Source organism: Zingiber officinale, chromosome 4A, assembly GCF_018446385.1.
Source record: "Zingiber officinale cultivar Zhangliang chromosome 4A, Zo_v1.1, whole genome shotgun sequence".
Lineage (NCBI taxonomy): Eukaryota > Viridiplantae > Streptophyta > Magnoliopsida > Zingiberales > Zingiberaceae > Zingiber > Zingiber officinale.
In genome coordinates, this window is record NC_055992.1 from 160,581,863 (window position 1) to 160,594,221 (window position 12,359).

The following is a 12,359-nucleotide window of genomic DNA, read 5'->3' on the forward strand; positions in this document are numbered from 1 at the left end:
AACCTTGTCGTCGCAGCTAGCCTAGTGAAACTTTGCGGCCATGGGGCCGTGAACGAGGCAGCGCAGTCTAGGGGTGTAAATGAGTTAAGTCGTTCGTGAGCTATTCGAAACTCGATTCGATAAAAGCTCGTTTGAACTTGTTTAACGAGACTCGTTAAGATAAACAAATCAAACTCAAACTTCAGAATATTCGACTCGTTAGCTCGTGAACATATTCGTTAAGCTCATAAATCAACATTTAAATAAGAATAATAATAATTTTGATTTTAAATTTATAAATTTTACACTCTACTTATGAAAAACATAGACAAATATATTAAATTTATTTATTAGAATAAAATTATAAATTTTAACAAAAATATTATAATTTTTTAAAAATATATAATTTAATTTTTAATGAATATTTAAATTTATAATTTATATTTATTAAGCTCGTTTAAGTTCGATAAAAGTTCGAATAAACTCACGAGTCATGAATATATTCGTTAAATAAAGTTCGACCTCGGCTCGATTATAAACGAGTCAAACTCAAACATCCAAGAATTCGGTTCGACCCGGCTCGATTACACGCCGCAATCTCTGCGAGGTCATTCTCGGCCATGAGCGATCTTGAGACCGCGAGCAAACGAATTTTTAAATCCGTTCGTCCATTATTTTACAACGATCAAACAGAGGGAGGAAAGAAGTTAACATAAATTCTAGAGTGATGCAGAAACCACAAAAATTCAAACCGGGTCGGTGTCGAACATTTCAAGCTCAAACGTGACATTGCATCCGATCCAAATTGGCATTTTTCACCAACCGATGTGTTTTTTCGATATATTCGCAAACTATACATAACCAATTGTTGGAAAATTGAGTCCGTCGTATCGACATCCATATTATTTGGACATGACCTTCCATCTGACCCTGATCCCAGTCCCAGTATTGATCATAATTATCATTAATTATGAGCCAATTAGGAATAAATGCTGAGCTCGAATTTGACCCTCCACCCGTTTCCAATTTGGTATTCTGTCCACCGATATGGTAAAAGATTGTGAAATGACAGTTATTAACCGCCAAACTCGGCCATGTTTTCTTGTCTGTTCAGCTATTTTAGAGCTCAACAATGGCATCACTCCAACTCCTGAAAATTCCATTGCCACAAAGCTCCTGAACAGATGCCACCCCCATCGAGGAGCCGCCGCACCACTGAGCTTTGCAAGAGGAACTCCCGCAGAAGCAGCCGTAGCTCGGAGAGCAGACTGATGCTCGAGTCGGAAAACAATGAGGATGTTGACGATCTCTTTCTGTTCACCGAGATGAAGAAACATGAATCAGGCAAAAATTCTTAGATCTCATTCCGTCCTTCTGTCTCATTTTATTCCATGCTTAAAGAAGATCACAATTGTTCGCTGTTTCTGACTTTAGAATCATCAGCAGAAATCACATACTTTTCTGCTCGTCAAAGCGAGAGAAGAGATTCACCAAAAGCTTCAGATGGTGGCAAGAATGAGTACAATTGGTGAGTTCTCTGTGTCTCAACAGCGAAATGAAACTGAGGACAAGGCTTAACCAATTGGTGTGATGGGAGCAGGCTTGTAACTCCTCCAGGATCTCCCCTGAATGGTATCAATCGAGAGCTTAAACCGGTGGATAATCCTCCAAACAAAGCAAGAACTCAAACAACTACAACTCCGCGGCCATCTACGGTATCATTCTGACTTTGGTAATCTGCTTTCAGGATTGCATACTTTTTAAGTGCTATTGTTGCAGAATGGAAAGACCCAAACTAGAGGCACCGTGGCTACATCTCCTAGAGATGCAAGAAGAGAACCATCTCGGCGGTTAAGCAGTGGTAACACTAAGGCGAAAGAGAAGAGGAATGATATTGTGTGTGTCGGGTGCACGAATTCACATCTATGCAGCTTCGACTTGATTAGTGTGATAGAGGAGGAGCCGTTTCCAGCAAAAGGTGCATCAGAACAAAATTTCGGTGGCCTTGTCAACTCTGGACAGGAGGAAGGTGCGCAAGAAACATTAGTAGACACCTCAAAGCATGAGAAAGCTTGTGGAGATGCCAATCTGATGAGTGCTACTGAGAAATCGTGCTTTGAAAAAGATGTGTCAGATCAAAATGGCCATGTTTGCGCTACTAAGTCAGAAACAGCAGCAGGTAATTTGTCGAAATGAATCAGCAAAATCCTTAAGTAGGGCAACTAATCAAAGAGAATTCCTGTCTCCTTTCTCCTGGCAGAACTAAGCAAGACAACTGAAGCTCCAAGAAACTTTACTTCAGAAGAAGCCACCGACGCTATACTTCTGTGCAATTCTATTGTTCATGACCTTGTCTACGAAAGTGCAGCCATTGAGTCTGAGAATCAGATGGCGCTCACAGAGATTTCTCGTCCATCGCTTGAACAGTTGGTGAAATCTGCTTCGGATCTGAAGTATTTTCGATATGTATACTATAAACGTAATAAGAATTTGCAAAGATTCAATAGGAAAAAGCAAGAATTCGATACCAAAAAAGCACTAAGTGATTTAAGAACTGATGCAAAAAGTATAGAGCATGTAAAACCCCCCAAGATAGAATCAAAGTGCAACTGCAATATCATGTAGAGAGATAACTTGTGGGCATAATTATAAACAATAAGTATTATACTTAATGCCTTCTTTAAAGTTCTCTTATAGTCTTCCAAGTGTTCATGTTTCAAAAAGGAATAGACATAATAAAGTTTGTTCTTTGTTTTTGATTCTCAAATTGCATTGTATTCGTTTAGGTTTTCTACTTCATGCTTTGAGAAAATGGTGTCAACCCATACTAATCTACATCAGCTTGGTAAAGGTAATCGATGACCATGTAATGATTTACACCTATAGACACTACAATCTACACATGTGAAGCATGATCATAGAGGACAGGATCGGTTTGATAGATGTGTTGCTTAGCTCTGATTCAGATTGATCAACCCAGAACATCTTAGGAGGTCACAATGCCATCGTTGTCGATGCAAACATCCAATTTGTGATACTGTCTTTTCATCAATTGAGTGTGTATGGCAAAAATATTGTGATGGTTTTGTTGGAAGTCCTACTAACAATGCAGGAATAGGTTTCTTCAAATAAAGAAACAACAAAGTTGCAGGATGTGAAGTTCTTCAGATCTCTAAGATTTTGACGACTGAAGCTTATGCAATTCTCGGAGGTTCTTTGAAAAATTATACAGCGTTTGTTAAACATAGTAAGCACTTGAGTATACATGTCGACAAAGGCTGCTTTGTCAAAATGACAACTCTGTTAAGAGCCCCAGCTGATAAAAAGTTAAATGTGTCAATGGATCAAGTTCCGAGTCATTCGAAATCGTGCTTATGCCAGTCCAAAATGACTTAGGATCAAACCCAACGAAAGCCCTCTCCCTTGGGACCAACTTAAAGGAAATACAACTTGTGAAATTTTATAATAACGGATGCAGAATGAAAACTCTTTTGTTTCAGACAAATTTTGGCCTTCATTCTTCAATCTCGCGGAGCTCCTCTGTTCATTCATGAGTTTGATTAGTTGTAGGCTACCCCATTAGCACGTTCCAACGTCCGACTACAAAACTTTCAACCACAAGCCACCTCATTGTGCGCTTGTGTTCAAACAGTTGCAGTTGGAGGTTCTGCTTGACAATGTCTCCAGTTGACCTCCATAAAAAGCTCAGGAGAGAGATGGTCAAGCTTGGCTACAACCCTAATGAAAAATGTCTTATGAACTCTAAAGAAATGATCCTGAGAGTAACAAGTTATGACCTCTTTATAGACAGTCTGAGAACCTATAAACAGTCTTTGAGACTTGAGTAGATTCTTGTCACAACTTAAAAACTGGGGGGGATGAATCTAAAATGCAGGTTTGAAACTAAGCAAAGCTCCTAAACAATTACCATGCTGTCTATAGCCTTCCGTTCGAAGCATTACAATCTTTAACTTCAGATGCACAAAGAGCATTTTATCTAAGATACAGAATAATACAAACTAAGAGGAACTGCATTAGCTAAGAAGAGCAATGGAAGAATAAAAGGCTGAATCAGCAAATCTATAAATAAGCAGCATACACAATGATTTATTGGAGAGTTAAATTTAAATTTTCCAGTAAAAGACAGTGGATAATAATACAATGAGTGAACAAGAAATACTACAGATTGGTCAAACTGAGAAAGACCAAAATCTTAGCAAGAATGGAGCTAAAGTTCAGCACAAGACATACCATTTTTACAGATGAAGCTTCCCATAGCATGCCAATTACAGCAAGTCCGATTCATCCTTTCCATACACAAGAGGGAATTCATCAAACTGCTCCGAGCAATCATAGGACTCTCCCAACAACTTCAAATTTTCGGAAACCTTGTACATAGAAGGTCTCTCCTTAGGTTGAGCAACCACACAAGCAGAGGCAATCTTCAAGACTTGCATCATCTCATCATCCTTGCCCTTACCGAGAAGGGATCGATCAATTGCCTCATTGTCCTTGCCATTTGCTGAAAGCATGTTCACCCAATCCACTAAAGTCCCCTTGAACTCTTCCCCGTCTAAGTCAAGCTCAGTGGCTGCCTTACCGGAGACAAGCTCCAACAGAACAACTCCAAATGCATACACATCGCACTTAGGAGTGGGATCCGGATTGGTGGAGTACTCCGGCGCAGTGTACCCAAACTCCCCAAATTCCCCGTTCAAGAACTGGCTCGTGTGCATGCTGTCGGAGGTCGACGTCCTTACCAACCTCGCAATGCCGAAGTCCGTGATTCTTGCCTCGTAGTCATCGTCGAGGAGGATGCTCTTCGAGCTCAAATTTTGGAGTAGGAAAGGGATTTGGAATCCATGGTGGAGCCAGGCTAGGCCACGAGCAGCGCCAACTGCTATCCTGACCCGTGCCGGCCAGTCAAGCGCGACGTCCGGCGACTGGAGGGCCGAAGCGAGAGAACCGTTCGGCATGTACTTGTAAATGAGAAGCCTTTCGTCCTCGACGAGGCAGAAGCCGAGGAGGGGCACCAGGTTGGGGTGGCGGAGCTGCCCGAGGGGCTCCATCTCCGCGTGGAACTGCTTCTCCGGCACCGTGCAGGAATGGAGCCGCTTCACGGTGAGCGCGGAGCCGTCCCGGAGAAGGGCCTTGTAAGCGGTCCCAGCCCGCGAGCTCCCGGCGACGATGATGTTGCTGCGGTGGAAATCCGCCGTGGCCGCCATCAGGTCGGCTAGCCTGACCTTCTTGATGGGCTTCTGGAACAGGGATACGGGCGTGAGCCGGTGCTGCTGCGCCCGAAGTCGCTCTGCCCACCACCTACTGCCCTCCTCCCCATCCCTAGGAGCCGCTCGTTTTAGAGTCGGCGTCCAGCACCGCCAGATCAGATAAGCTAGGACAAGCGAGGCGGCGGCGCCAAACACACCGGCGGCTACGATTATAATGATTCTGGTCGTCGAGAGCGATCGGCCGCATCTGGAGGAAACAGGGCGGCCGCAGAGGCCGTCGTTGTCCTCGAAAGAGGAGGAATCAAACTTCTGGCCAAGTGAAGGAAGGATCGGACCGGAGAGGCGGTTCCTGGAGAGGTCGAGCTGGTTGAGTCGGGAAAGCTCGGCGAGGGCCGGAGGGATCCCGCCCTGGAGCTGGTTGCCAGCAAGGATGAGTATGTTGAGGAACCGGCAATCGGAGAGCTCCGGCGGGATGGTGCCGTTGAACTGGTTGTCGGAGAGGTCGAGGGAGACGAGGTAGGGAAGCCAGGAGCAGATCTGGGAGGGGATGGGGCCGGATAGGGCGTTGGATGAGAGATCGAGAGTGTTGGCCGAGGCGCAGAATCGGATGTCGGAGGGGATGGAGCCGGCGAGGGACACACCCCTTAGATTGAACCCTAGGACGCGATTCTCCTGCGGGTTCCAGCAGGAGACGCCGACGAAGCTGCAGACGAAGCCCACGGTGGTGTTGGAGAAATTCCACTGGAGGGAGGAGTTGCCGGCGTCCAGGGCGGCCTTGACGCCGCGCAGGCATCGGACGTCGTCCTCCTGCGCGATCGTCGTCTGCAGCAGGAGCAGGAGCAGGAGCAGGAGCAAGAAGGCGGTCATGGTGATCGGAATTTGGAAGAGTAAAGGCATAGAGAGACAAATTGCATTGGATTGGGGGACTTTGATATGCCACTACATACGCTGCTGCTGCTACTACTACCAAGCGGACCAGGGTCGTGGAGTCGACTTTGACTTCCAACTTCAAACCTGGAAGTTGAGAGCGCACTCACTTTACTTCCCATTGTGAAGTCCCTAAAATTCGAGCACAAAATTTTTTTAAACAAATCTCAAAATTATTTTAACATAATATTGTTTTACTTGCTGCTGATGGAATGACAGAGTCTCAGTTTCGATAATAGATAAATTTTTTATAATAGTAAGAGTGTTTTTTTTATTTATACCAGTATTTTTTTTGTTTTTCTTTAAATTTTAATATTAAATTTAGACTTACATTTTTTTTACTTTATGTATCGATTTTCTTAAATTTTTTATTATCTTTATGCTGAGATAATATGCTGAGAGACTTGCCCTTGAAGAACAAGGAGCTAAGTTCTAGAAGGTCTGACCTGTACTTTGGGCCGACCAACCATATATTGAGAGTCTTACTTCTGAGTGGCGAGCTGAGCCTCATAGATCCCATCAGCTCTGAGTTCGAAAAGATGTAAGCTACAAGTCTTGCTCCTGAGTAAGGAGTTGAGTCCTATAAATTCCATTGGCACTAAGTCAGGGCAGATGTAAGTTGGGAGCCTTGCTTCTAAGTAAGAAGTTGAGCTCCGTAGATCTGACCGACGCTAAGTCCGGGCAGATGTATGCTAGGAGCCTTGCTTCTAAGTGGGGAGTTGAACCCTATAGATCCAACCGACGTTGAGTCCAGTCGGGTTTATGCTCGGAATTCAGCATCCGCTAAAAATGATATTTGGTCGGACCTTATGTCGAATATACCACCCAATTAAACCAGGAGGACTCTGCTCAAATGGAACCAAAAAGATTTCCATCGTGCTAAGAGGACTCGATTGTAGGATCATAAAATCGCTAGAGGGGAGTGAATAGTGATTGTCGAACATCGAGAATTAAAACGAGTTACGCAGCAGAATAAAGAAAATAGAAAACAACGCTAACACAGATGATTTTAAATGGTTCGGAGCCTGTGACAATTCCTACTCCAAGTCTCGTGATCGTCGATCGCTTTCGTTGGGCAATCACTATCAGTTCATAAAAGGATTACAATGATTGAGTATAAGAATTGAAAATTTATTACTGACAAACAGAAAGGAAACTGAAGTCTCTTATTCCTCGAACTTCGTAGCAGTCTTTCAGTGTCATCGGAGTTTATTCGAAGCAACACTTGAATATGAAAGTTATAGTCAATATTATTTTGAAGCGGCTGGTCAAAGGCCCTTATATAGGCCCATTCCGGGTGTTCGACCGTTGATGACGTAGTGATCTCTCGTCGAAACTTCATCCGCAAAGTTTATCCACTTTCGGGCGTCTGGACCCCTTCCGGGCGTCTGGACCTCTGACGTTCGGTTAGTCGTCATGCTTGAACTCAGCTTATGGATAACTTTTGTAGTTTGAGAGCTTGGACCAATTTTGAGCGCTCGGACCGCCCGGGTGCCTGCTGCACCTGCCTGGGCGAAACTGATCCGGGTGCTTAAACCAGCTCCGGACGCCCAAACTACTTTTTGTCTCTTTTATTCCTTGCAAAAAATATTAGTCCAGACAATAGAAATATATATATATATCCTGCAAAACAAAGTTAACACAACATTAATAAGATAAGAGTATATAATTATATCCTGTCTCCCCGAGATCAGGATCTAGTCAAGGTCTCAGCTTAGGTTTCCCAAATTGACCTAAGCTAGATTGACGCCTACAGTTCTCTCAATGGGGAATGCGTCCTCACTTGATCTCTCTTCCAGTTGTTTACCTCCACTTACCAATTGTAGTCGCTTGGCTTGACTTTGACCGATCAGGTCTTCCTTCCAATTGTCAGGTTTGTAGAATCAACTGAACTTCAGCCGGTTGTCAAGTCCTACAGACCCAATCGGATTTTCGACCAGATATCGGGGCCCGCGAACCTATTTGGACTTCCCACCAGCTATCGAGCCCGCAGACCTAGCTGAATTTCAGCATAGTATCAGGTCATTCAGACCTATCAACTCCTGCACACTTGGTAAAGTAATTATATCACAAAACATTCTAACTTTAATCCACTTATGATTCATTAAAACCTGAGTTAGACCATTACTAGAAATTGCATCAACATCGAGATTCGATCAGACGGAGGTCCGATCGGCTAAGATATTCGGGCGAGCTACGTGCTTATATTAGCTTATAGTGTTGACTCCTCCATGACTTTGACCACCACATCAGTCGGCTTTCTTGACTTTGAAACTTCGAGGGTCTCGCCTTATTCTCCATATCAATGTAAAATGTAAAATTTAAGATAATTTTATATTTAGAAAAATTGATGTAAATACTCGTAGTATTAAATATAGCCCTCAGCCTATGATGTAGTGGAAGAATGTTCAATTATTATATAGAAATCCATGATTTAATACACGACTACAATGTATTTTTAGAGATTTTTTCTCCAAATAAAATTTGTAATTAATAGATGCTGGCCTTTAGGTACCTCAGATTCAAGGTTAATCGATTTTTTTTCGTAGTATTGAATATAATTGAAAGTGTTCATGTAATAAAATCTTCAATCTCTTATCTCCTATAATAAAACAATGAAATTATTTTAAAAATAAAAATATGTTGGGGCGGAATGAGATACTATTTTAATAATAAATAAATAAAAATAACTGTCATTTTAATAAAAAGAAGCTTTTTTCAATTTATAAGATCGAAAACCTCTTATCGCTTTAAAAAGATTAAAAAAAATCCTTCTCACTTTTGAAACTAGCAGTCTCGTGTCTCATTTTTATTATTACAGTACCTTCATTAATTTCTTCGCAGCCAAACCTTCCTATTATGTGTTCTTAGCATAAGATAAATAATAGAATCAATATATAGTTCGTTAAATGAAGTATAGGAGGAGTTTTTTTTTAAATATATATTCATCAGAAATTAATTTCTACCTCATCATTAAGGGAGGAGCCAAACTGTAGACTACCTGAACTATATTAACCTGAAAAATCTTTGGTGGACAATTTGTAATCCGTATCCTGGCTCCGTCATTGCTCATTGTAATGAATCTCATTTTATTATTAATCCTTAAGAGATCATCTCATTTTTTATTATTTAAATTACTTTTTTTTATTCAATTGACCTTCAAAACCACGTGTGCATATATTAATACAGTAGTTATATTTCATAATTAGTACAATATGCTATTAATTAACGCCCGCTAACATGTGACAATTATCCTTTATAGCTATTACAATATATTATATATATAGACTAATGTTAATTTAAGTTAATATGATTTCACATATACACATGTTTAGCAATTATGATTTGTAGGGATTACACAACTACAATTTATAATTGTTGTGATACTTATTTATCAATGTTGATTAGAATTTAATAAGATTTCATGTCTTCATATATTATAACAATTATAAATCAATAACATCTTATAAATACGAAGAATTTGTGTACGGTAAAGGGTGGAATGATGTTTCGATGATCAATGAAAAGAGGATACCTTTTAATAATTGCAATAAACTCTTCGTGTTTTTTTTTTTTTTGCACACTTTCTCTTTGTGGTTTTTGTTTTTGTTAGGTGATCGCTAGCGACTTTCTTTTCCGGACTCGTTGTCGTTACTTTCAGCAATGCGATTAGTCAAGTTTATTAACGAGAAAAGTCAGACAACGTGACCGGGGAGAGTTTGAACTGGTCGGCCGTGGACGAGACGACTACGTTTCCGACAACAGTTAATCGACATTTTCTCAAAGAAAGATAAATCAATATTGACTTGGTTAGAAGTCAACGTCGACGGTAGAAGACAGAGTTTGGCCCGAGTTTTTGTAAAATACAGGCTTTCGGCCTGGAAAATATTAAAGAAAAAACATAGCAAAGTTGAAAAAATATAAAATATAAACTTATTTTTTTTAAATAAATCATAGAATTATGTTTAGCACATGGGTCATGTTGTTATGGAGGACGAATCCTCTAGATCGTTTGTCTTGATCCATTCTTTGACCAAGATAGATGGATAAATGGGAAGCGATGTAGTGATCCAACATTTGTGGATAAGAGATTCATGTCCCATTGTTCTTGACATAACTTGACATGTGGTGGGCCATGAGTTGAAGCCATGTCTCAAGCTTTTACTTATTTAAAATTAATTATTATAGAAATTATTTTGAAAATAATGAGAAACTAAAGTATAAAATATATTAAAATAGAAGTTAAAACTTAATATAGAGTAAAGCTGGAGTGTTGGATGAATAATTGTTTTCAAATTTAATTTTTAGTTAAATGATAATAATATTCTTAAACTATATAAATTATTATTTTTTAATTATCTAAATATAATTTTGATACACTATTTATTTATATAATTATTATTATATTTTAAATATTGTATTAAAATTATTTTTATAATAAAAATATATAAAATTAATAAAAATAAAAAAACAATAAAATTTATATAAATACACAAAAATATGTATAAAAATTCTAGCAATGTAAATTATATAACATATAAATATTATTAAAAAAATAAAATATCCCAAAAGTGGGGTGACAATTATGTAAAATGATAAATTTATTAAGGTAAAAAATGTGATGACAATTATGTAAAATGATAATTTATTAAGAACATAAATATCAACTTTTAATTTTAGACCATAAATAAAAAAAATAAAAGTAGGAAAAAATATCAAATATTTACTTTCAACTTTTGAGTAAAAGTTACAAAAACTAAAGCAAAAGTTGATATTCACAAACACTTAAAAGTGCTTCAATATAACTAGAATCCAAGAAGCGCTTAGTAGAAGCTCTACCAAACACTGTCTAACTCCAACTACAACACACATTAGACAACACAGATGATATTTTTGGTCTCTTGGCTGCCGACTAAAGGGGGTGAATAACCCTGCACAATAAAAGCACTTGTATAAAAAAAATGATTAATAGACGAAAAAAAGAGGCACAATAATTATTTGATTTGCAATCAGGGGATTGCTAATCCAAGACGTTTGAAAGCTTACTAATGTCTCTTTCAGGCGAAGAAGCCTCTTACAGCAATTAAACCTCATAGGTATAAAGCTAAACTTAATTAGGATTGATTACAAGTGTTGTTCTCTGTATTTTTCAGTATTGTTTAGCTTCTAGGATCAAGGTTGTATTTATAGCTCTGATCGGGGTGCCTGGAAGGGTTCCAAGCGCCTAAACGTGGATAGAATTTTATCCTCATGGCACTGGATTGCGATAGCGCGCGTTTCAATAAGTTTTCTGGTCTAAGCGCTCGGATCGGGCTGAATCGGCTCGACCAGGGCGCTCGTCTGGGGCGCCCTGGGTCCGGGCGGGCGCCCGGAGTACAGTCAACCTCCGGTTGACTTTTCCTCCGATTCTTCCACTCCATCTCCCCTCCGAGTGATTTCGGTCATCCGGAATAGGGCTCACCCGAACCTATTTTTTTATCTTCTTGAGCAACCTTCCGCTTTGGCTTCTCGTCTCTCAGAAACGTCGTGCGCCTCCTTCTCATCCGTCAGCGTACTCTTCCACATCACCTCATCCCTCGGATGCACTGAGCCCGTTGACTCTCTCCCGTGCCGTCCTTCTCGCTAGCTGCGTCTTTCGCTCGACTTCCTGTGCTCCTAAGTTTTTGTTAGACACAGGACATCAAAACATAACAAGATTTAACTTGACTGGTTTGATCACATCAAAACTACCATAGGGTACTTACAATCTCCTCCTTTTTGATGTGAACAACCTCAAGTTAAGTTAGAGTAAACCAAAAAAATAGATAGTAATAAAAATGGCAAGTACATATTTTGCATATAAGAAAAATTATACAAAAATAAAAAAATGCACCTTCCCCCTAAACTTAACTTCTAGTTTTCACCTCTGATCATATAAAAATGAGGGTACACTTATGGAAGTAATTTGAAATTAATTTAAACAAAGTCCAAGGGATAAAATATGATGACAATTATAATTTATAATTTTTGAGAATTTTAATTGTTAAAAAAGCCTGAGAATTTTTACAACAAAGAAATATCCAAAAGCTGTCATAAAATTTTCACACGGTTATGAAACTGATTTAAAACAGAAATAAATACTTTTCTATATAAAAAAATTGGTTTTAAAAATTGCTTAAAAATATTTTTTAAGAAAAAATCATGAGCAATTTTCTAATAGTGTAATAGAGCAAGTAAAAAAAAAAT

The 12,359-nt window shown here is 39.5% G+C and overlaps 2 protein-coding genes across 4 annotated transcripts; one reads left to right on the forward strand and one right to left on the reverse strand.

Annotated features, from left to right (window-relative positions):
• Window positions 1-600: 600 nt before the first annotated feature.
• LOC121971990 (inactive LRR receptor-like serine/threonine-protein kinase BIR2) lies at window positions 601-6,226 on the reverse strand. 3 transcript variants are annotated; one of them, XM_042523552.1, is made up of 2 exons: window positions 4,231-6,226; window positions 601-2,427 (listed from the first exon to the last, which is right to left on the reverse strand). In XM_042523552.1, the coding sequence occupies exon 1, from the start codon at window positions 6,102-6,104 to the stop codon at window positions 4,266-4,268; it is 1,839 nt and encodes a 612-aa protein (XP_042379486.1). In that variant the 5' UTR covers window positions 6,105-6,226; the 3' UTR covers window positions 601-2,427; window positions 4,231-4,265. The 3 variants fall into 3 exon arrangements, with proteins under 3 accessions (XP_042379486.1, XP_042379487.1, XP_042379488.1); XM_042523553.1 differs by having other exon boundaries at window positions 601-2,450; XM_042523554.1 differs by lacking the exon at window positions 601-2,427 and adding an exon at window positions 2,585-3,671.
• LOC121972999 lies at window positions 1,164-2,604 on the forward strand. The gene is made up of 5 exons (XM_042524601.1): window positions 1,164-1,323; window positions 1,414-1,507; window positions 1,580-1,694; window positions 1,759-2,158; window positions 2,240-2,604. Exons 1-5 carry the CDS (start codon window positions 1,164-1,166, stop codon window positions 2,602-2,604), a joined length of 1,134 nt encoding a protein of 377 aa, XP_042380535.1.
• Window positions 6,227-12,359: the final 6,133 nt, after the last annotated feature.

Excerpts from the sequence above, each read along its gene's own strand:
- LOC121972999 (XM_042524601.1), top strand. The coding sequence starts at position 1,164 with ATGCCACCCCCATCGAGGAGCCGCCGCACCACTGAGCTTTGCAAGAGG. Across the intron at positions 1,695-1,758 it reads CAACTCCGCGGCCATCTACG|AATGGAAAGACCCAAACTAG; the intron begins GTATCATTCTGA and ends CTATTGTTGCAG. Across the intron at positions 2,159-2,239 it reads TAAGTCAGAAACAGCAGCAG|AACTAAGCAAGACAACTGAA; the intron begins GTAATTTGTCGA and ends TTCTCCTGGCAG.
- LOC121971990 (XM_042523552.1), bottom strand. The coding sequence starts at position 6,104 with ATGCCTTTACTCTTCCAAATTCCGATCACCATGACCGCCTTCTTGCTC.